The 23,253-nt window shown below is 43.9% G+C and overlaps 4 protein-coding genes and 1 long non-coding RNA gene across 7 annotated transcripts; 3 read left to right on the forward strand and 2 right to left on the reverse strand.

The window, feature by feature from the left end:
• Positions 1–382: 382 nt before the first annotated feature.
• LOC148326441 (uncharacterized) lies at positions 383–5,577 on the forward strand. The gene is made up of 3 exons (XR_015846195.1): positions 383–847; positions 957–1,000; positions 2,622–5,577. It is a non-coding gene; the product is annotated as an uncharacterized LOC148326441 (long non-coding RNA).
• Positions 631–6,893, reverse strand: rpe65a (retinoid isomerohydrolase RPE65 a). The gene is made up of 13 exons (XM_088311563.1): positions 6,763–6,893; positions 6,409–6,491; positions 6,160–6,310; positions 4,933–5,040; positions 4,498–4,639; positions 4,272–4,419; positions 3,754–3,968; positions 3,099–3,238; positions 2,893–3,022; positions 2,673–2,787; positions 1,876–1,970; positions 1,696–1,807; positions 631–815 (listed from the first exon to the last, which is right to left on the reverse strand). The coding sequence occupies exons 1-13, from the start codon at positions 6,771–6,773 to the stop codon at positions 670–672; spliced, it is 1,596 nt and encodes a 531-aa protein (XP_088167689.1). The 5' UTR covers positions 6,774–6,893; the 3' UTR covers positions 631–669.
• Positions 6,894–8,699: 1,806 nt separating this feature from the next.
• LOC148326443 (uncharacterized) lies at positions 8,700–15,726 on the forward strand. 3 transcript variants are annotated; one of them, XM_088311160.1, is made up of 12 exons: positions 8,701–9,004; positions 9,929–10,062; positions 13,191–13,306; positions 13,386–13,466; positions 13,825–13,862; positions 13,938–14,071; positions 14,153–14,222; positions 14,305–14,424; positions 14,587–14,676; positions 14,768–14,851; positions 14,931–15,117; positions 15,210–15,726. In XM_088311160.1, exons 1-12 carry the CDS (start codon positions 8,883–8,885, stop codon positions 15,414–15,416), a joined length of 1,383 nt encoding a protein of 460 aa, XP_088167286.1. In that variant the 5' UTR covers positions 8,701–8,882; the 3' UTR covers positions 15,417–15,726. The 3 variants fall into 3 exon arrangements, with proteins under 3 accessions (XP_088167285.1, XP_088167286.1, XP_088167287.1); XM_088311159.1 differs by having other exon boundaries at positions 8,700–9,004; positions 13,938–14,222; XM_088311161.1 differs by lacking the exons at positions 8,701–9,004; positions 9,929–10,062 and adding an exon at positions 12,151–12,988 and having other exon boundaries at positions 13,938–14,222.
• Positions 15,727–16,563: 837 nt separating this feature from the next.
• LOC148326444 (ankyrin repeat domain-containing protein 13C-like) lies at positions 16,564–22,073 on the reverse strand. The gene is made up of 13 exons (XM_088310848.1): positions 21,272–22,073; positions 21,031–21,072; positions 20,664–20,768; positions 19,746–19,831; positions 19,620–19,665; positions 19,471–19,537; positions 19,165–19,309; positions 18,959–19,090; positions 18,279–18,440; positions 18,118–18,197; positions 17,948–18,046; positions 17,692–17,792; positions 16,564–17,588 (listed from the first exon to the last, which is right to left on the reverse strand). Exons 1-13 carry the CDS (start codon positions 21,630–21,632, stop codon positions 17,458–17,460), a joined length of 1,557 nt encoding a protein of 518 aa, XP_088166974.1. The 5' UTR covers positions 21,633–22,073; the 3' UTR covers positions 16,564–17,457.
• On the forward strand, positions 21,297–23,242 carry znf830 (zinc finger protein 830). Its single transcript, XM_088310852.1, has one exon. It carries the CDS (start codon positions 22,178–22,180, stop codon positions 23,204–23,206), a length of 1,029 nt encoding a protein of 342 aa, XP_088166978.1. The 5' UTR covers positions 21,297–22,177; the 3' UTR covers positions 23,207–23,242.
• The last annotated feature ends 11 nt before the right edge of the window (positions 23,243–23,253 follow it).

Genomic DNA, 23,253 nt, shown 5'->3' on the forward strand with positions numbered 1-23,253 from the left:
AAGGCACTTTTCCCACTTGTTTTTATTTTAACAAACACAAACAAATTAATCTGCATGACAAATCTTTATCATCATTTGACCCACATCTTTCGATTGTCGGAAAGTCGTGAACTATTGTATTGAAGTTAAGCAAATAAAACATTTGCTTTTACTTTGGGGAAAAAAATGATCAACATGTCATGTTACTAACCAAACCGGAATCAGAATTTGTTTGTGCATTTTTGGCGCTGTCAGTTTGATCAGGTCGTGTTTTGGAATAAAGGGATGGAGATTAAACCGTCTTTTCTTTTCAGATTGTTTTTTTGTTTATCTGATTCATTGATTAATCAACAGTAAAAAAATACAAACATTTCTGTCTTGAACGCAGCTTTTTTTTTTTTTCCTGCAGATCAAAAGTTGACGCTCTTAATCAGATTTTCTACACCACAACACGGACGCACTTTTACACCAGCGATCGGAGTTGCGTAATAAATCCGTCTTTAAAACACCGCAGCTAATACCAATTTTCTATGGCGACATATTTAATCTCCGCAAATATCCCGACAATGTCGGCTTACAGACTTGTTTGACTCGACGGGAAGCAAATCCTACTGGCACAATGTTCTCCTCAAATACAAATCCCCACTCGTGTATCCAGAGAGAGCTTTTATTTTTGAATGAGCGCCAAAATCAGGGCTTGTACATGCCGTGGAAGGTGACCGGGATGGTGCACTCCACCTCGGCCCGGGCGATTTCCGACAGGTCCTTGGCGTTGAGGATGAGCAGGTAACCTGGTCTCTGCGAGCCGGGGGCCACCACGATGGTCAGCAGCACGCCTGGACACACGGCCGACATCACATCGATTGGGGTGACGTCACCTTTTTATTGGCTTGGCTTTTTATTTGGCTTTCTAGTCATATTCAACTTGTCATGCTTTTCATATTGACGCTTGAGTGTTTTTTTAATTTTTTTTATAGTCATTACGTGAAGAGACTTCCAGTCCAGGCACAAGCTCGGTCGGGTGAGTACACAAATGGACGTACTTAATGTCAGCAAGTTGCTAACTTCATTTGATGTGTGAACATTTTCTTATATTTGTGTGAAGGAAAGTCTTTACGTGAAGAAACACGCCTCCAAGTCGTAATCTGTAACCGCTCTCTGTAGGTTGCCACCATCCAAAATGAATTCAAATCATGGCTGGGGGGCCATTTGCGGCCCGTTGCCCATTTTCTAGCGACCCTCGGTATATAGGAAAAAAATCTATTTTTGATGTGGCCTGCAATTTTGTTGAGTGCCAGTGTTGAAAAAGTTGACATCCCTTTGGTGGGTGACGACTGTTACTGACAAAAAAAAAAAAAAAAAAAGACTTCCAGAGCTGTTCGAGATACGCCGATAAACTATTTACAATTAAAATAGTAGCAAAATTTCTCTTTAGAATACCGTATGATTTAATTTAAATATTTCAGTTTTAGTAGCCAAAATATTTTTGTCCACTTTCTGCCATCTCATGTGCTGATTTGTGAACATTTCACGTTAGTGAGTAACTACGATGCTCAAGTATACGATTCTGAATTTGGAAATCTGCTCAGGGCAGGGGCGGATCTGTTCTAGTGGGATACACGGCTGTGAACCACCTCAAAATCTGTTTGCCTCGTCACCGTCATCAGCTGTTCAAATCATATTTAAATAACTAAGTATTTCATTGAGCATACGTACCATCGTCCTCGTCCACACCAGCGGGCGTCTGCACGAAGAGCGGCTCCGAAGGATACGAGTCGGGTTCTTGCCAAATCCATGTCTCCTTGGTCTTCACGTTCAACTTGCAGATCTGCAAGCCAAACGAAATCCAAAGTGAACTCAAATGAAGCGCGTGTGAATGCGCCATTTTGCACGCACCCTGTCTGGTATGAAGTGGTTGAGACCCAGGCCGTAGGCGTACGTGTAGTTCTTCCCCGCGTACTTTTCGTAGTTGATCTGTGGGAACTCAAACGCTGCAAACACAACAAAATGCCTTGAATCGTGTCAGAAGTGGCCACAGACGGCCGGCCGACCGACTCTCGTCTTTCTTTTGACCCACCGAGCATTTAGTTGAGCAACAATCTAAAAATGTCACTGTCAAAAATTGGTTATATCAATTTGATTTATTCGGGTTTTACTTTTTTCCCCTTTATGATTAAATTCTTGGGTAGTTGATTTATGGTGGGTAAAAAACAAATCTAAAGAATGAGTAAAATAAACTATTTTATATTATGTTAACGTTTTAAACATGAGGTATGATTGAATAATTGGTTTATAATAATTTATGAATGAATAATTGCTTTTAACAACAATTTTTTTTTTTTATTGAAGTAAACCAATATGATGTTTCATGTTAAATAGATAATAAATTTTTTTTTTAAAAGTTTAAAATATTTATGAAATAATTGGATAATTACAATTACATTTGTTATAAATAAAATGCATATTTGGGAAAAACACTTAAAATATTTGCTCAAGTCGTATTTTGTCCAAATATTATTGTTTTGCCTTTAAACATCAAAATCATATCAAAATGCATCTATTCAAAATTTGGTTCCGTTTTTCGTGTTTTATGAAAAATATTACTTCGGCCAGTGCTTTAGGAAGGTGATGATATTTTACAGTTTTGAATTTTTGGCGGGCGATGTCAAGACTTGACAGGATTGCTCTCATACCCTGGCGAGGTCCGGCGAAGAGCACCTCGGGCTCCAGCCAGATGGTCCCGTCGGCGTGCATGACTGCTGTGGCTGTGGTGTAAGGCAAGCTCACCAAGTTCTTCCCTTGTTCCTCCTGCAACACACACACACGTCAATTAAAAACCCTTTCCACAATTTCCTGACAGTTCCTAATCAAAGTCTATTCTGTAGGGCGTCAGTTGAAGTCGTCGTGACTGACCTTGTGGACGTCCAAGGGAATGACGTATCTGCGAACTTCCGGCTGGGGCGCAATCATGGCCGCCTGCTTCACCTCTTCCCAGTTGGCCCTCAGGTTGGCCAACCACAGGTAGTTGTACACAAACTCGAAGCTAGTGCGTACGATCAACGGGAAGGATGGCGACGGCGTCAAAGGGAATGTTTTTCAGCGACGTCTTAGCGACTCACCCCTTCCACGCGCACAGGTCGAACACTACGAAGCCGTTGTCCTCGTACGTGTTGATGTGGTGGAACATGCCGATGGGCGCCCCTTTGAACTTGTGGTCGATGTACTCCCCCGGATTCTTTTTGGCGATGTGGAACAACGTCTGCAACCCAAATCGGCATTGCGGTGTGACCACTTCAAATAATTTGAATGCATTTTAGGCCAAACCTCCAAATAAATAAAGTCTACAGGCATTGTTTTTAATAGCTCGTAGGCAAGGACGTACGGGGACTGAAAACCGTCCCGGGAATATTAGTCGACGGGGAGGCGCGAAACATATTCGTCAGGGGGTGGGTGGAATCGGGGGACCGGCACAGATTCCCTTCAATTTTTGGCAGGGAATGTGCCGTTCGTGAATCTGTCAAAATTCCCGATGGCCACCATTCCGCTGCTTGTGGGTAAAATGAAAGCATAAAGTAAATCTACTTCAGCAGAAATGTTTGCAGTGATATTAAGTGACATTTTGTTGAGAAAAATCTTTTTTTTTTTTCAATACTTTAAAAAAACAACAACTTTGATTTGACTTGTAATTTATTTTACTGGTGTGTTTTTCGAGAAATGCTCGACAGAAGTCCAAATTTCAACGCTTTCAAGTCTCCGCTTTGGGTTTGAACGTACCCCTTGGCTCTCGTTGGATTCGAAGCAGTCCATGTAGTTGGAACCTCGAATGCTCCAGGCGCTCAAGAACTTGAGCAGGTTGATCTTGACCGGCGTCTCCACGAAGACAAAGTAGTTTTCCGACATGCCGAAGCTGTGCACGTAGGCGGGCTTGAACCTCTCGGCGCTGGGGAACTGCACCACCACCCTGGACTTCTCGATGGGGTCCGACTTGTCTGAGGTATGACATGGTGTCAAGCGGAAATACAAAACAAAAAATAAATAAATACAAAGAAATGTCTTTTGTATTAAATGTGCGGCTGCAAGTAACTATTATTTTAATGCATTATTTTTAATGAAATCTCTAATCAATTGATCATCAAAAATATTTCTCGATGAATTTGGTTATCATTTACTTGTCGATTAACTGATTAATCATCGCGCCTCTAATTAAATGCAAATGTATTCAACTTAAACCCAACTGAAGTGAATTTTGAGCAGTAATTCATTCGCATGCCCGAGCACCCCACATTGCAAACCTTTCTGCGTTGGCGGAATCCTGACAATGTTGTAGGCCAGCGTGGCTCCTTTGCCCATGCAATTCCCGATGTTGTACACGGTGCCGTCCCTCTCGATGTGGGGGTGCGCCGTCACGCCGTTGATGTTGATGTAGTTGCACATGTCCACCTTGTGGGACAAAAGTCGAGCGTTTTGATCTTAACAAGAGGGCCGCTGCGTTTGAGTCCTCCTCGCCACGGTACACACCTTCTTCAGTGTGTCCAGAGTGTCGGGGTCCACTTTGGTGATGTAGTTGGTTTCGGTGACGGCGTAAAAGTCTTCGCCCACCGGGTAGACGTTAACCAGGCAGTTGTCCGTCACCTCCACGCCCTTGAAGTAAGAGAAAAACCTACGCACAGGTTTAACGCACATTCAACATGTAATGCTGAGGGAGAGTGATATCGGTAACGCGTTACTCAGTAACACGTGACTTCACATTGTGCACATTTTATCGTAAATCAAGTTGCACATTGATGACTCGAGCAACGACTCTGCTGTTGACAATGACTACGTTTAATTAAAAGAAAAAGTCAAGTAATTTCGCTACTTTTTATCGCAAGCAATCGCTCGTGTAAGTTACTTTTCCAAGGTGACTTCGGCAACACTACTGAAGGAGAAAGCAGAAAGTTGTTGTCTCCATACCTGGAGAAGATGTTTTTGCAGGGATCGGGATAAGCGAACGTTCCAAATTCGGTGATGACCACACGCTTCTCCGTGATGGCCCGCACGTAAGCGTCGGTTTTGACGAATCTGCAAAATTTCCACAAAACGGCAAGTTGAAAACTCCAAAACAACAGTTCAGCCTTGGACCAAAAGTATTCTCCCAAAGAGATTTTATATTTTAAAAATATATACATTAAATATTTGAAAGCCGCTGTAATAATTTGAATGTTATCGCTGCACTTAAACATAGGAACATAAAAAGAAAATTACTTAAGTAATGATTCATTTAAATTGTATTTCGTGATAAATTGTAATAAAAAAAATAACCTAAACAAACAAACAGTTTTTTAAGATGAAATACAAATGAATTGAACATTAAAGGTAAATATTGAACTGTGCTTTGGCAGTGATTATGTAATTAACCACTAGAGGGTGCACGTGTTGCACACTTGGTGAATCTCTTCAAAAGGAATAGCTGCACAGGAACGATTTGCTTTTTCTTTGGAATGAGTCACAACCAAGACTTGCTGTAGCTAAGCAACCGAAGCAGTGCTCTACTTCCTTCGAGAATATATTAAAAAAGAAAACAATTCTTGAAAATATCCAACTTTTTACTCATATAAATTCAACTTTAATCGAGTGTCATTTTAGGTATTTTACAGTTGTATGACAATTAACCATGTTGAAAGAAAATAGATGTGACTTCAATCTTGCTTGGATTTGTGTTGATAACCATAGAACAGGACATGGAATGTCTTATCTCCGATTATAAAATGTGGTTTAAGTTTTCACTTTTTTCGCAGAAGCTGGTTACCTATTTCCAAAATACTGTATGCAACTTTTTTTGTTGAAAATTGAAGAACCCCCCCAAAAATCCCAAAATATAGTTAGTATTATTTAAAAAAAAAATTTTTTTTACTTTTTCATGGAACATATACACTTTTTCCGTGAAAATGTTTGGCAGTTGTTCTCCAATTTACATTTTCCCTTAAGATTACAAATTTAACCTAGAGCATTTTCTGAATTTTGTCTCCCGTGTGTTACAATAATGAACATTAAAAAAATACAGTGTGCAGTGAATAAAGGTTTTACTGGGTGACATTTGACCACTTATTGTATGAAATCAATTGCCTTTCATTTTTCTCGGAAAAAAAGATTATAGTTGAGTTTTGATTCAACAAATGCTCCTCTTCCAAGGCATCTTACTTGCGAAAGTAGGTGACCTGTCCGTTCTTAAAGTCAAACTTATGCATGAGCGCCTGTCCATCAAAGAGGTGATAGAAAGGCTCGTCCCCTACTTCGAAAAGACCCGGACCCAAACGTAGAAGACTTCCCCTCAAAAAGGAAGGAATCCTTCCTAGGAGGGAAAGAAACAAAAACAAAAACACACAACACTGTCCGGCATCCAAAGCGCTTTGTCGGTTTAATCCTTTTTCAGAATTTGCCAAAAGTCACCTATGACTGTTGCTGGGAGAGGCTCAGCAAGCTCCTCGCATGTCTCGAAGATCTTCTTGTAGCCACCGGCTGGGTGTTCGAATCTGGTGGCAAGCGTCAAATAAAATGAACTCAGGTCAAATTGAATTGAGACCAATAAAATCCGTTAAAATGAAATCCATTTCAGTCGATACAAATACGATACATGTAAGTCAGTTGAATAAAATCACTTTAGATTGAAGAAACTTAACAATCACACCATTCAAATTAAATCCATTTTAAGTGGATAGAAATTACTTGCAGGAAACAAATCAGTCACCTTGTAGAAGTCAAAGAAACAAACAAAAAAAAGAATCCGCTTCAATTCCAACTGACCTGCTGACCATGACTCGTCTGTGTGCTGTTGAAACAGATCAAAAGAAAACTCTTGACGTACAAGTTTGTGCTCTCGGGCCAGACTGTTGCTATTTATCCATCCAGTGCACCCTCGCAAGATGCATTGTGAAATTCTTTTCCCCTCCCCTACCCCTTCTTTGCGGCCAATTAGGTTCATGTGTGAACAACAATCCTATTGTGTCGCCAAATATCCCGTGTTGGATGTCTCAATTGCAGACCCGCTTGAAGCCGGATTTGGGACAGAAAACATTCTGAATTAGTAATATGTTGCAATTGGGGGCTTGGGGGCCAAAGGTTGACCTTTACTTTTAATGTAAGCTTTGTCGTGCGAAGTGTACAAACAGTATTGCGCACTTTGACATTATCGAGGCAAGGTATTGGGACGCCTTTATCACTTTCTGCAAATAAATAAATTAATAATAATAATGTTTTTTTCTTCAATTTTACTTGTATTCCCTGAAAACTATGTTTTTTTCTTCATAAAAATATATTGTTTTATCAAACGTGAATTGCCCCCATCAAAACCATGAATACCTTCATTCAAACAGTTTATAGAACGTTGGCTGCACATGATGAACGATGCCTACTAAAATTTGTGTCAGTTGATAAACCTGATGCAGGGCGCTATTTGTTTTTTTGCTCTCCGGGCCCCACGGGACCCCCCGGTGCGCAGGTCAAAATTGAAATTCTTCAGTGAAGATGTTGCTGCTTTGACACATTTGGTCTTGGGTTCTTGGGTATTAAATTATTTAATTTGCCTGTCTTGGTGCAGTTCTAATCCAGGTGTACAGGCGATTATGCTGAACAAACGCTACATTGTTCATACTGAAGGGGGGGGGGGCGGTCATGAGTGAAGAGAGTAAGTGACGCACCGTCATTGTGTCACACTACTTTTATTTATTTTTAAGGCTTTTTAGGGGAAATTAAAATAAATGGACATTATGTGAATAATTTCCCATCAATGCCAATGTCCCCTTGTGAGGAAAATAGTTTTACGGGGGCCCCCCAACTTTAATGTGAGGTTCAAGCAGTTATGGTGACCTCTGATGTGAATTACTACCCAACGTTTACTACACAAGAGTTGTACGAATTATACAAAGAATATCTTCGACAGTCGTAATTGCATTAAATACTTAAACGTCCATCAAAAACGATCACGGTCCGATTTATGTTGACGTGGAAAATTTTTAGATTATGTAAGGGTTATGAATAGACAAACTTCCTTTTTGGTTTTGTTTTATGTTCAACCATCAAAATGTGTTAGGTTTAGAATCTAAACTTTAGATGCTTCAAAGACGTCGTAAATCGATTCCGCCTGTCGCAAACAAAATCCAGTGTCGCTGCAACATTTGGGATAGTGATTGAACTCTATTAAGATTTTGAACGAGTATTTAATGGTGAAATGCCCAAGATGATAAAAGTGTGTGTTGGTTCTGAAACCAGTCGTGTCTAACAGTTTCGAAGACCGGACGGCAGACATTTCCATGTAAAAACCATCCTCCATTTTCCAACCGCACGCACGCGTACGGGCGGCGCGTTCAAGAACCCCGGAATTCTGGCGAGGATAGACGTCACATCGTGTTTTCCGAAAGACAGCAATATTTGTTTTTTTTCCTTGGTGTACCTCATTTTGAAACAAATAAGTAATTAAAAGTAGGTTCACTTCCAATTGTCTTTCAAATATACACACATGAAGGGAAGGACTTTTCGTAACAACAAAGACAATAAAGGCGTCGTGGCCATCAAATCGGACACATATGAGTACGCAACCTGACGTTATGTTAGTCATATTCGAACGTTCTCGGGATCAAAATCCCTTGTGAAAAGTTTTTCCACCACAGCCGAACACAACAGTCCAACGAGGACGTTCCAAATCGCGTGCCCGATTACAATTTTAGCTCTTCCAATTTCCCACCAAAACTGAAACGCATCACATCATCCCCAACATGGCCGCAAAATGGTGGTAGTCTGTTGTTGTACCAGTCCGCAGCAAACCGGCTAAAATCGAATTAATTCGCTTTTCGGATCACCCTACGGTCACTTCAAGTGTGACAAAATCAACATTTTCGACGGTTGTGTTATTTTATTAAGTGGAAAAGATGAGTTACACTACGAAGGTAGTCCAGGTGACCAACGTGTCGCCGAGCACAACGTCGGAGCAGATGCGAACGCTTTTTGGCTTCCTGGGAACCATCGAAGAGCTCAAATTATTTCCACCAGAGTGAGTGAACAAGTCGCCGCTTTGGTTGCTTCATTTTAATGGGAAATATATTTTGTGGCTGTTGTCTTATTTTTGCTGAAACGCGACACGAGGCCTAGCGCGCTAACGCGACTTGTGAAGCCTGGCTAGCTAACGCTGCGAAATGTAGCCACCGAAAAGTCGTTTTAGCAATCGTTTTGTCCGTTTCAATCAAACAAAATCTAAATTAAATTTCATGTACTTGGCCTTATGTGGGCTTTATTCTTTGGCTGTGATTTGCGTCTGTAAAATGCAGCCCAAGGTCGCAGTGAAGCACACATGCATTGTTTTAATTTAATTGCAAGTGTGGCGACAACTATTGGCGATCAAATATCCAGTGAGTGAGTGCACATCATTTAATACTCCGTATTTTCCTTTTTTTTGTTATGATCCCATATGGAACAATGCGAACGCAACGATGACGTAATTGTTTTAAAACGTACCAATCGCAGTGGCAGGAAACAAAAATGTCGTAATGGAGTTCTTTCTGCATTCCCACATCTGGAGGGGAAAAAACCCATTAAACCCTTTGCTAGTTGCATGACCAACTAACCCTCCCAATAGCAAAATCGTTTATAATTTCTTATGTCAATTGTTTAAACCCGAAATAAACCCCAAACTAGGACCCGAAGCACTTAAATATCCTTTCAGTCGTTTTAAGTGCATATCAAAAAGATCTCTCTTTAGTTGGACACTCAACATACTTTCTTGGTGCCACAATGACTCCAATCCATTATATTTTAGACAGAGCGTTGTTCTAAGCTCCAAAATTATGACGAGGCAAGTCTTTCAACAAATGTTGGAAACATTTTGCATCCATATCACAACTCAAACGTTTAATTATTTTGATGTGACATTACATCACTGCTCTTAATAAATGAATGACTCTCTCCCCCTCTTCTGCAGCGACTCCCCTATGCCAGTGACGTCACGTGTGTGTTTTGTGAAGTTCCAGGAGCCCGAATCTGTCGGCGTGTCCCAACATCTGACCAACACTGTTTTTGTGGACCGGGCACTGATCGTGGTCCCGTTTGCCGAAGGTTTGTGTCCACACGAAAACCTGCGAATAACCCAGAAAATCTGCTCATTTGTTAACCACATGCAACGGACATTTTGGTGTACTGTACCAATCCAATTCTCTGACTAAAAAAAAAAAATCCATTGCAGTATACCAAAATTTGGATGGGAAATGAGTTGATTAATTTCAAAGTGTGGGTTCTGAAATCAATCATATGCATTTAAGTTCCCCCCCCCCCCCCATACCGGACTATCCTCTGTTAAACTTCTTTCTGTCATTTGTGTGTGCCTGTGTGTGTGTGTGTGCGCGCGAGTGTGTGTGGATTTGTAGTGAAGAAGTCAAAAGCAGCCCCCTGGTTGATGACTGAAAGTGGTCGTCTGCCCGCCAACAGGGGACTGTAAACATTTGCAAAAGGCCAGGATGCATTCAAGCCCCACCCCTCTCTTATTTTGTCCTCTGTTGTCTCTCTCTCTCCACTTTCTTTTCTTAAATTAACGCCCATCTCTCCTAGGTGCTTTAGAGCGAGCCATTCGATTATACGTAAGGTTACAGAATTGCTCAAATGTGGACGACGTATCGCAAGGGCGCACTCATCCTACTTGCAAGCATGTTTAGATGTGCATTTGTACTCTTTGAAAAGATCCAAATTAGATTGGACAGCACACCTGATGTGAAGATTCTTTGACTTAATTTTTTTTAAGTTGTATTGAAAAAAAATCTTAAGCAAATGTAATTCCGCACGTAGTTTCTGAAAAGTCCACATCCATGTAGCTGTACCTGCTTTGCTCAATGTTAATTTGACCAAAACTTAGCTTCGTTATTTTTTTTTAGTTGAAGTTTCCAATCTATTTTTCTTTTTCTTTTCATTGTGTCCCTGAGTTGATGATGCCAACATACTGCAAACGCTTGCGATAGTCGTGTCGCAAAGCGAAGACGCGCTCGGGCGCGGCCGTTGGCGCCGAGAGTGCAACGCTTGATGATGAATTTGTCGGTGGCAAAATAACTTGCTAATTCGTCGGCTCCTCGTCCACTTCCGCCGTGGTCCGCCAAACGGGTTTAATGTGAGTCCCGGTAGTCGTTGAGAGCGCTTGCACGCACCTGCGCCGGCCGCCGACGTGACTCACTGGATGTTGCTACACTGTGTAACATTTAACAGTGGTCTTCTTTTTGTTGTTGTGTTTTACAGTTGTTTTTCCTGGCTCAGCCAGTCCCGCAGGCTGAATCGCTCCTGCAGAAAATCCCACCCGACTTAATTTGTCTCCTGCAGCCATTTTCTCTCCCCCCCTCTCTTTCTCCCTCTCTCTTCAGTGTGCTCTTTTTGTTTACATGTTGTCGTCTTTGTGTGTGTGTGTGTGTGTGTGTGTGTCCATGATGTCTGTGATGAGTTTTCGAGGAATTAAACGGGCGTGCGGCAGGTGGCTAACTTTGGGTTAAGCAGCATCATGCTTTTCTAAAGCGCGTCCTTGAAAATACCGAAGACCGAGCCAGCCCGAGCCAAGGCCTAAACCCGGTTGCAAATCGGCATCCACAAAAGATGCCTTTGCGATCTGGCACGTTCGTTTCGATCTGGTTTCGACCATCACGACAATTCATTGTTTCAAAAGTTACAAAGTTCAGCGGTGCCTTGGGACACACGCGACCCCACTTGGAGGTTTTGTGAAATCCGAATGCTTGTTGGTTCTTTTTGAATGTTTTGTGGCGGTTGTGAGAACTCCCTGGCAGATAGTGCACGAGCCGTCAAGGGAAACGCAGTCGACGGTTGAACTTACCAAAAAAAAAAACAACAACCGAAGAATTAAAAGTGTCTTTGCTTTAAGTTGGCGTGTTTCGCTTCATGCTAACAAGCAGCGCAAAACCCGTCAACAAATTGGTGTTGCCGTCTTGTGACGACAGCTCGCAAGATAATTTCTATACTCTTGATCTACTGTGAAGAAAAACGACGTCATGGTTCTGCAGCTTACTGTTAAGTGAAATGGGGGCAAAAAGTTTTTAATGACAAGTACGACATTCAGGTGTGTTTATTTTCTTAAGTACAATTTTACGGATTGCTGTTTCGTCAGGTTTTGAATCCGTAAATCGTAAATAAAAAAATGAAGGCCCTTTTTTTTTTTTTTAAACAAGTCAAATTTTGTGATGTGAATAATTTCTAATCTAAAAAAATGGTATTAATTTATTTTTATTAATGGAATGAATCGTGGTAAAAGAGTCAATCGTGAGAGCAAACCCAACGACGACGATGTGGTTTTCGTTGATACGCAAAAGAACTCGTGCGCATCATTTATCTACCGTAGCAACCGGACAATCGGGAAACATTTGTCTTGGATGGACTTTGAGAAATGGAATCGAAAGATGTCGGAAGCAAATAATAGACCAATTCGTAACTTGATGCGTCTCATGTTCGATTTTCGGGCGCCCGCCGGTGTATGCTTTTTATTTTCCATATCTTGTGTCCAAATTGTTTGCTTTTGAAATATTCGCAGGTTCCCTGTCACGCGTGCGTGCACGTGCTCACTTGCTCTGATATTTAATTCAAGACCTTGAAACAAAGCAAAAGGAAGCTTGCAAAAATACTTTGGGCTGACAACATTTTTTTTTTTGTCTTGAGTCGTTGAGTGTAATAGATGCAATGACAGGTAAGCAAAACAAAATGTTAGCGCAGGTTGATGCTGCTGCTGTCATATGCTATATTTCACTGTGATGTGCAATTTTTAATTTAATTAATTTTTTTTCCATTTTGGAGACATTGTGTCCGACTTCTTGCCAACCGCCCTAAAATTCTCTCTGTTGTTTGTATCTCCGATTTTTTTTCTCTGTGTGTGCTTTTTAGTAGCGAAGGCGCCGTGAGTGAGTCGCTTGTTTGAGTAAACCGTCTAAATGAAAACTCACTGCCCATTGGAGAAGAGCTGGGCTTGCTCACGTTTGGTTCATGACTTAGCAAACACGTTCAGGTGATACATTCTTGGCAGTGTTCATTGGACTTAGTGTGATTGTATTGCCAGCATTAGTTTGTGTCACTGCAATCATTGTGTTCAAGTCTGCACACTCTTGGAAGGTAAAAAAAAAACAAAAGCTCACAGTGTGAAGGCACTTTGTTTTGAGGCGCACGCGGTCGCCGCTTCCCGTCCTGACGCCGACTTGTGTTCTCTTCAGGATCCATCCCGGACGAGGCCAAAGCGTTGTCGCTGCTGGCGCCGGCCAACGCCGTCGCGGGGATCCTGCCCGGAGGAGGACTTCTTCCCACGCCCAATCCCATGCCCAATCCTGCCGTAAGACGGAGAAGCACGTCTTTGGCACGCAGTAGGTCTCGATCGGCCGACTAACCGTTGTCCTGTCCTCTCGGCTCAGATGGGCGCAAACCCGTTTGCTGGTCTAAACATGGACGCGATGGCTGCATTTGGTTTTCCGGGACCAAACATGAATCCTCAGGTGAGCGAACGCGACCGCAAATAACGATGCATCAAAGTCACGCAGTGTGAAATGTTTCCTCTTTTAATTGCAAAACGTTTTCACAAGTGAAATATTACGTAGCTGACGCGCCCTCCATTTGTTGTCATTAAGCAACACGATGGTCAGAATTCTTTGGTCATTTTCAAGTCTGAGCATTTTGTGCAAGCAAATCAAAGACGACATCACATGACAGCATTGCCGGAAGATCAGAGAGACCCATTGGGAAGTTTTTATGTCATCCCTTATGATGCCATTAGGGGGCGTACTTACTTGCTGCGATTTGTGCTGCGTTAATCCTAATCTGGTCTCTTCCTTTTCTACGTTTGTGCTTTGGCAGGCTGCCGACCAGCTGCTGAAGCTCATGGCCGATCCTCAGTAAGTGGACGTCGTCGCGGCAGTCTGCTCAATACTTTTGTTTTTCCAAGCAAACTAACGAGCGTTGTGGCGTAGACTCAACCCGTTGGCCGCCGGTTTCAATTTGAGCGCCGGCCTCAAAGCCGACGCCGCCAACAAGGAGATGGAGGAAGCCATGAAGAGGGTGCGAGAGGCCCAGTCGCTAATTTCTGCCGCCATAGAACCCGGAAGTGAGTCTACCGTTTCATTTTTCTTCGTCATTGTTATGTTGGTGGACGTCTTCTCACATTGGTCAAATGTTGCCGCACTAGACGAAAGCCGAAAGAAGCGTTCTCGCTCCAGGTCCAGAAGGAGGCGCTCCCGATCCAGGTCCAGACGCAGGTGCTTCGTCAGAACACTAGAATTATTATTTTTTATTTTTTTATGTTGATGAAAATAAATGGTAACTCTGGCAACGTTGCAGGCGAAGCGGCAGCAGGTCCAGACGGCGCTCGGTTTCTAGAAGCAGAAGGCGTTCCAAAAGCCCTCGCAGGAGGCGCAGCCGCTCCAGAGACCGAGGCAGGCGCTCCAGGACCCGATCCAGGTACATGACCATGACCCAATTCATCACCGCTTCTAAACATGACAACCTTTGTCTCGTCAGGCCACTCAATTTTCTTTCTCAAAGTACAGTTTGGTGCGCAATCGTTCCTCAGTGTCGTGTGTTTGTCTGTTCTTGAGCCTAAACATCAAATGTTCCCAGCAGAGATCGTAAGAAGGAAGAGGCGGTGAGGAGGAGGTCCAAAACGCCGCCCAAAAGTTACAGCACCACTCGGAGGTCACGCAGCGTCAGCCGGTGAGTAGCATGACGCTCGTCAGCACTTTGACGATACGAGCCACGCTAACGTCTTTTTTATTTTTTTTATTTTGCTCTCCTCTCGGTTAAGGAGACGCAGACGCAGTCGAAGCGCCAGTCGCTCGCCGAAAAAGTCACCCAAGAGGAGGAGCTCCAGATCTCCATCTCCTCGCAGGTTAGCAGCGGGGGGGAAAAATAAATGTTATTTCAAAATGTAATTTTATTTGAAAGATGGCCTTTTGTCAACCAAAAAGACACAAAAAGGAGAAGAAACGAGACAAGGAACGAGAGCGCCGCAGCGACAAAGACCGCGGACGGGAGGAGAGGGAGAGGTCCACTAGCAAGAAGAAGAGGAGCAGGGACAAGGAGAGGGACAGAGAGAGGGAAAGAGAACGGGAGCGAGACAGGAAGTCTGACGTAGGAGACAAGGGAGACATCAAGGTAAAAGACTCAGCTTCCATTTGACTTTGTAAAGCTCGTCAAGAAAAAAGCCAATTTTCTTTGCGACTGAATTTGTCGTTTTGCGGTTTCAGATCACGAGGGATTATGACGAAGAGGAGCAAGGCTACGACAGCGAGAAGGAGCGTCAGGAGAGGAAGGCGTCCGACTATTCGGATTCAGATTACCCGCCTCAGTTCGCCGACGGCAACGGCGACTCGCGGCAGGCCAACGGTGACGAAGACGATGACGACAACGATAATGCCGACGCCCAAGAGGATGACATGGACGTCAGCGACTAAGCGCGCCGACTTACGCTCCGTCCCGCTCGATCCACCTGAATGTGAATCGTGATTCAAAGGATAGAAAAAAAAAAAATTCCCCCATCGTGATTTGTTTCCTTTTCCACCCATCACTTTAGCGCATTGATGCTTGTCACATTTAAACTGGAAGTCCAAGTCGGAAGTTGTTGCTTTTCTTTTCACATTACGCCCCACTTCATATGCGTTCTTTTTGGTAGGCTCTCCCTCGTCCATGTTAGCGTCTCATTATTTGGAAATGTTTCTTTTATCAGGATTTCTTTTATATAAATAAAAACCATTTGGTAAATGATGCTGTGTAATAAGTTTTCTTTGAAATGGCGCCCTCTGCTGGCTCATTAGTTGATGTACCCAATAGTTCAAATTCAGGTTTCCATTTTTAAGATGGTTTTTCCCCAAAATTTGTTACAATACAAAAGATTCTTAAATTCAACACAATTGTATTTTGTCAAGTTGTTGCATGAACTAAAATCACCGGGATCCAAAAACATTTTTTAAGTAACCTATACAGCTACTTAGAAATATCTAAATCCAGGTGATTATATTGTGAGCAGTCTGAGCATTTTTTTTTGGGGGGGGGGACTTATATTTTATTGAGGATTTTCCTTTACAACAACAGAACATTCACACAATCGTGTGCATCCCAAAATATAATACAGAGGTCTCTAATGTGATAGTCATGACCAAATACAGTCTTCCTACGCACCGGTAATCAAAAATATTCACCGTGATCCATAGTGGCACAGACAACACAAGAAAAAACCCAAAACATATTCCCTATTCCTCCATTTGTATTAGAACCTCCACAGGGCCCCACAACTTTTTGAAAGTATTTAGTTGAAGTCTCAATGAATAACATTTGGTAAAGTTCTCTCAACTTTAAAATCCATGAATCAAAGGAGAGTGTATCTGTTCGCAACCAAGATGTTGTGATACACTTCAGATCGGCTACAAAGAAAAAGATATTCAAGAGGTAGTTCGCCGTTCTTGCCTGGTGGTGGTGGCATCCCCAGTATGGCCGAAAGTGCAAGCTAACATGAAAACAAAACTGACCTTTGCAAAATAAGAGCACATATTTGGACATCTTACAACAGGCTTTCACAGGGGAATTGATGAACGACAAGTCAAATGTGATGGATGCTGGTGCTTTATTGAAAAGGAAAGATGAGTGCCAGTAGGTTCACAGCTTTAGTTTTATACAAAATAATAACAGACAAGCTACCATCAGCACTGAAAGGTGTCTGAAGAAGTGACAGACTTGTTCAACTGTACCACAAAGTCACCCCCTCCTCAAACACGGTGCAACGTCAGGAAACCTGAAAAGTTTCGCACGGGCTACAATCTTTGACAAGACAATGGAGAAGACGGGGCGAAACGTGAGCTCACATGAATGTGGAACATGAACGCATTTTGGAGGTCAGTTCGAAACATTCTTGCGTATCGTCAATGTATTGCTACACACTTGAAATCCATGAGTAGAGAGACATATACGTAAGGTACATATATGCACAAATGCATAAGTAAGCTTAAGGATATAATATAACCGATAGCATCTTTTGTGTGTTGAGAAGACAAAAGTATTTACAAGACAGTGTTTTCAGGACACTTTAAATAAATGAGAATATGAATATTATTAATAATATACGGTGAGTCCTTTGAGAATAGCAGCATGGAAAGCTCAGTTTGCTTTGGATCCAGCAAACAAAAATGGCTGCCCCTCAGCTCCCGTGTAGAACATAGAAAGCAGACTTCCTCACTTTTTGCTGATGTCGGTTCTTAGACTTTTAAAGAGTAAACCTATTTGAACATTTTTTGCCGACCCAAATAGCAGCACGTAATCAAAGAGCGCCATCTTTCATTCGTTTGACACTCGCTCGACATAAATTATGTTGAATATTATTCTCTATAAATAAACATCTGCCCCCCCCACCCCCACCCGGCCGCAATTTTGAGAAATACAGTATACTTGCATGTATGCGTGTAATGAGAGCAATTTGAAATAAAGTGTTGCGTTTGCAGGCGGTCAGAGGTCCGGAAAGCGGCTGGGGTCTTCTTTAAAGTCGGGGGGGATGACGAAGAGCGAGCTGTCAAAGTGGTCGTGGTGGAACTCCTGGAAGGTGACGGTGGCCGTGATGGTCGGGAACACGGGGATGTCTGCGCAAAACACAAGGGGGAGGGGCGAGTCGGAGAGGAGGCGTGAGCGGCTTGGTGGGAGGGTGCGTACATGCAAGTTGCCAGGGCAACGGCGGCGACGCACCGAGTTTGACGGGAAAGCCGGGGGGCAGTTTCATCTGGACGAACTCCCGCAGTTTGTTGAAGTGCTTGAAGGGCGCGATCACCTCCAACACGTTCAGCAATCTGAAATGAAAGCAACAGACTTTTTGACAACACCTTTGGTTCATGCGTTGTTTCACGTGACTTGACAGAACTATCAGCAAGAGATTTTTTTTAGTTACATTTGCAGGAGAGGCCATCTCATACCATGCGTGTCAAGTCAAGCGCAAGTTACTTACGATTCGATGCCCAGAGGGAAGTCCTGGCTCATGGCTACGGTGGCCTTGAAGTGCTTCTTGTTCTCCTTGCACATTAGCTCCCGGCCCACATGCGGAGGTCTGCGTCCACCAGGGGGAGACCGTCACAAAAAACAAAACAAAAAAAAAAAACTCACATAATGACTACTTACTTTCCGTGTTCGGCGGTGATGTACTCCTCCCAGGAAATGGTGTTGGGGGCCGGCGCCGAGAGCGACTGCCTCCTTACAGACTGTGAAATTGTTATTCGATTTTTTTTTATTATTTCCAAGCAACCCAAAACGGAAAAAGTAACGAGCGTGGTTCAGCCGACCTCAAAGTTGTGCTCGCTGATGCTGCCGCCTTTGCTGAGGCTCTCCATGATGGCTTTGTTCCTGAGGATGTCCTCTTCGCTCAGGTGCTCGCGCCGCTTCCGGGACTCCAGCACCAGACCGTTGACGGCGTAGAAGTCCGCCAGGAAGTTGCCCACCCGCTCCTGTGGCACCGCGTCAAAGCGCACGTTAGTCTAATGCTTACCCAAAATGGCTCCCAAAAAAATATATATAAAAAATGCTAACATTACATATTAATGTGTTAGATCAGGTGTGGGCAAGCTACGGCCCGGGGCCACATGTGGCCCGGCAAACATTTTAATTTGGTCTGTCAAACTTGAAAAAAATTAAATGAATAAACCTTGTTCATGTTTTCTTTTCTAAAAACTGCCGGTTTTCAAAGACACACATTTTGTTGTAATGCTTTTATTCACTTTCATTTAGAAATGAAATGTATTTTTTTTCTCCGATGAGGTGAGGTTACCAAAACACTCCATCCATCTGCTCTGTCAAATTTTAGAACTCATGGTGGCCCACCAATCAAGAAGTGCACGTGGCCACGATTTGCTTCATCACAAGCATACTTGTGATGACTTAATAACGGATGCAATAATTGTATAAAAATGATTTGGAAGTAACGAGCAAGTCAAAATTTGGCAAGTTCTCGTGCGGTTGGTCTTACGGTTTTGTCCTCCCTGAAGAGCCAGCCACTCTGAGTTCGGGAGAAAGTGATGGACTTGGTGGACAAGGTGGCCGAGTAGACGTCGCTGCTCATCAAGATGTCCACCTCCTCCTCCGTCTCCATCTCAGACTCCTTCCAAGGCACAAGCGCAACCGAGACATCACGAATTGTGCTGACGCTGCTTCGGCAGCTGAAGAGCGTCTGACCTCGTGGTGTATTCTTTGGTACACTTTGGCTTCGTTGTCCAGGACCACAAAGGACTGCGAGGGCGGCGCGTCGCCGTTAAAGATGAAGCTGAGGTCGCCGCGCTGACACTTCATGTCGATGAAGTCGATGAGGGTGGTGTCCAACCTACGGAGGGAGGGCACGCTCGTATTAGAACTTTGCTCTCGTCGCATGCAAAAGCCAAGCATGGCTACCGTCACCGTGACGACGAGTGTGACCCCCCCCCAAAAAACATTAGGATGGTACCGGACGGTATCTTTTTTTTCAAGGTGTTTATGGACGCCTACCTGATGTTGATGCCCTGCTTGTAGATTTTACAAGTATCAGAGGGAAGCATCCGAGACAGGAGAGGCACTGTGACGGCAAAATTACCGATAAGCTCAGAAATCTTGACAGAATTTACATCACTTTGCCAACACGGAAACAAAATACTCACCCCAGCTTTGAAAATCCCAATGCAGCTCCAAATAAAAGTCGCCAAGCTACAAGAAGACATTTGTAGATGAGGAGTGCGCACATTTGTCGAACTCAATCAAGAAATTGTGATATTTGCCACGCTCACCTCCCGGAGAGCTTTGAGCAACTTTGGCCTTTTGTCCTCCACGCTCTCTCGGGATTGTTGCTTGAGTTTGCGCAAAATTGCTGTGACTGCGGGACAGGAAGCCACAACGCATTAAAACGGGCCTTCTATTTTTATTTTTTTTTTTAAATCACACAACCTTCAATTGACTGTTTCGCTAAAAACTGCTGCTTTGGTATGCGAGAAAATGCCGGTTGCGGCAAAGGGGGAGGGGCGCATGCAAAGCGCCGCCGTGGAGGCCACTTTTCAATTATTCACTCGGGACTTTTCTATCTTTAATGGCTCGCACGCCGAAGGCATCCCAAAACTGTTGACATGAAAAGCTTTGTGACGAGCTCCCCGACACTAAGCCGTCATTTGGGCCGCGCTCCAACGCCGCCTGGATGGCCAACGCCAGGATAATAAATGCTCAGATCAAATCCACCGACTAACACGCACAGAAGAGCAACCGACGGGGCTCCTCACAGAGGTCCAGTTCTGGAAAATGTCTCAAATACATCGTCAACTTTAGATAAGGCCCACGGCAACAGAGAGCTCTACGAGCGCAACTGGGACCAAACGCCATCCCTTCAGTTTTCTTTTCATTGAAATTCAAGACGTTCGGTGGCAATGCAATGCAAACACAAAGAAAACAGCAGGGGCACCAAAACCGAACCCAGCGGAACACCACACAGCAGTGGGAGGCAGTGCAGGACTCAAAGCAACGAAGGCCAATAGAAAAGGTTCTGTCTGCCAAGTAAACCACCGGTCCACCAGGTGCTACAAACGAGCCAACAAAAGACCGTCTTCCTTTGGTTCAGATGCTAAAGTCATGATGTGTGTACTCTTGCTTTAAAGCTGTCACTTACAAGCTACAAGAAGCGACACACGCCGATGATTTGAGGAAGTGAAGCTACTTACTCATTTGTCGATCACCATAGCTGATGGCTTCTGCCAGAGGGCTCCATCCCTGCGCATTCTTCATCTTTACTGGCGCGTTGTGCGCCAGAAGAAGAAGCGCACATTCTGAAGAATAAAATGGAACGAGATTAGCGTTAACCGTTGCATGTACCCCAGATCATCAAAAAGGGAGCTTTTGATTTGATGCCTGCTCACAATATTTAAAAGTGTGACCTAAAAATTGTGTATAAATTTAGAAAATTATTTCAAATGGCTACCGTTTGACACAGATTATGTGAATTTCCTTTATTTTCTATGTGGTTGAGTTATTCCAGAATTGAAATACGGAGTGTAGGCATCTGTCACCTTAACTTAACTGTCATCTTACCTTTGTGGCCCAGCATCACAGCCAGATGGAGAGGAGTATTACCTAAAAAAAAAAACATAACGCTAATTATTTAGAAATTGCAGGAAGTTAGGAAATGTGAAATTTGGAAGGAATAGAATGGTGAACATTTCCAAAATAGGTGAAATAAATAATTTTGAATTAGACGACTGCTCTTTAGCGTCATAAAATGATTTGCCACGAGGAGAGGATGAAAACAATGAGCTCATGGCGTTGTTCTTACCGTGCACGTCTTTCTGAGAGATGCTGTGGGTCCTGATGAGGGAGGAGAGCCGTCTCACGTCCCCTTTGAACACGCACTCGTGCACCGGGAATTCGTCGTTGCTGAGGATGATCGGATTCTTATTGTCGTCGTTGACAATTGACGCGTTGCCGTTCAGGTTGTTTGCATTCAGCTGCTGCTGCTGCTGCTGCAGTGCCGACGGTTTGACCGATTTCAGGAAAGCCTTGTTGGACTTCAAATGGTGACCGGTCCCGTTGGGGATGGTCCCGTTGGAAGTCTCGTCGAACGCGTCGACGGTTTGGGCATTTTTGTTGCCTTTGTAGTGCTCCTTGCGAGCAGCGCGTATCGTCTCACCTGTCATTGCGGCAGCAAAAGACCTCAAGTCACCAAAGATACTAGCAAACTACAATCGTCGGCATTAGCATTCAATGAAACTGAGTCAAAATGCGACTAAATGAACAAAAGCATTTAGGAATTCCGCTGCGTTACGACGACCAAACTTAACGGCGACATTAAGCTAGCAGCCGGGAAGCGCTGCTACCGCTCTAGCTAGCCCGCAATCAAAAAATGTAGTGGACGGTGGGCGCGGCTATAAAACCATACAAGCGCTTAATAATAAACGGAACACGCATCAAAACAAAACAAAGCTAAGATTCAACCACAATTACAAAAACGAATTCTCAATTCATTTTTGGAAGTTTTTTTTAATCAAGCCGGTTGAGATTCGGCGCGCTTTGCGGCAAATATTAAACAGAACGGGTGGTTCAATAAACCAGTAATTTAGCTCCTATCGCGAGATCTCCAATGAACGCGAGTCTTCAATGACGTCATTTTCACGCGCCATAATTTCAGCTCGTCGAGCAAGCTATCGCGTCTTCTTGTTGTTTATTTTTCTCTGGCGCCACAATGGCCACAGCGAAGAAAGGGAAAGGGAAGAAAGTTGTAAATCAAGAGGAACTCCGGCGCCTGATGAGAGAGAAGCAAAGGCAAACGTCTGAGAAGAAGCGCGTCGAGTCTCCCTTCGCAAAGTATAACAGCTTGGACCACTTGAGCTGTGTTCTGTGCAACACGCTGGTGAAGTCGGAGCTACTGTGGCCCGCTCACGTCCTTGGAAAACAACATAAGGAGAAGGTGGGAGAACTTAAAGAGGGGAAACAAACAACGCCAAGTCAACCGGTGAAGAGAAAAGTGACGGATGACGTCAAGGAAATCAACGGGAAAAAAGCGAAACAAGCGACGGGTGCAGGTCAGTCCGCTGCGGCGGTACCTGCAGATTTCTTTGAGAAACCGGATTCTGTCAAGAAATCTGTAGGTGTGAGTTTGCTTGCGGGTGCATACGACGACGATGATGAGGAAGAAGAAGAAAACGGGGTGACTGGGGAGGAGGGGACGACCCCCGCCGCATCTCAGCCCCCGGAAAACACCGGATTACCCGCCGATTTCTTCGACAGCTCCATCCCGTCCGCCCCGGCCGTCTCGCACTCTGGCTCCATCGTCAAAGCGGAAGCGCCGGAGAAAAGCGCTGAAAAGAAGGACAACACGGCCGAGGCGCTGCCCGAGGGTTTCTTCGACGACCCGGTTCGGGACGCGAAGGTGCGAAACGTGGACGCGCCCAAGGACCACATGGACAAGGAGTGGGAAGAGTTCCAGAAGGAGATACGACAGGTGAACACCAAGTCAGAGGCAATCGTGGCCGAGGACGACGAGGAGGGTCGCCTGGAGCGACAGATTGACGAGATCGATGAGCAAATTGAGTGTTACAAGAGAGTGGAGATGCTGAGGGACAAGAGGGACGTGGCGAAGAGAAGACTTCAGCCCAGGAAGGAGGAACCAATGGAGACTGAAGCCAGCGTGGAGGAGGAAGAGGAGGAGAATGAAGAAGAACTGCTTGGACTTTTGTCCCAGGACTGGAGGGCCAAAGGGGCACTGGCATGATTAATGTAAAAAAAATAAAACTCACAACTGACTGAACTTTTTGTACT

Source organism: Idiotropiscis lumnitzeri, chromosome 12 (assembly GCF_059441095.1).
Source record: "Idiotropiscis lumnitzeri isolate Australia: NSW breed Sydney's pygmy pipehorse chromosome 12, RoL_Ilum_1.0, whole genome shotgun sequence".
Classification (NCBI taxonomy): Eukaryota; Metazoa; Chordata; class Actinopteri; order Syngnathiformes; family Syngnathidae; genus Idiotropiscis; species Idiotropiscis lumnitzeri.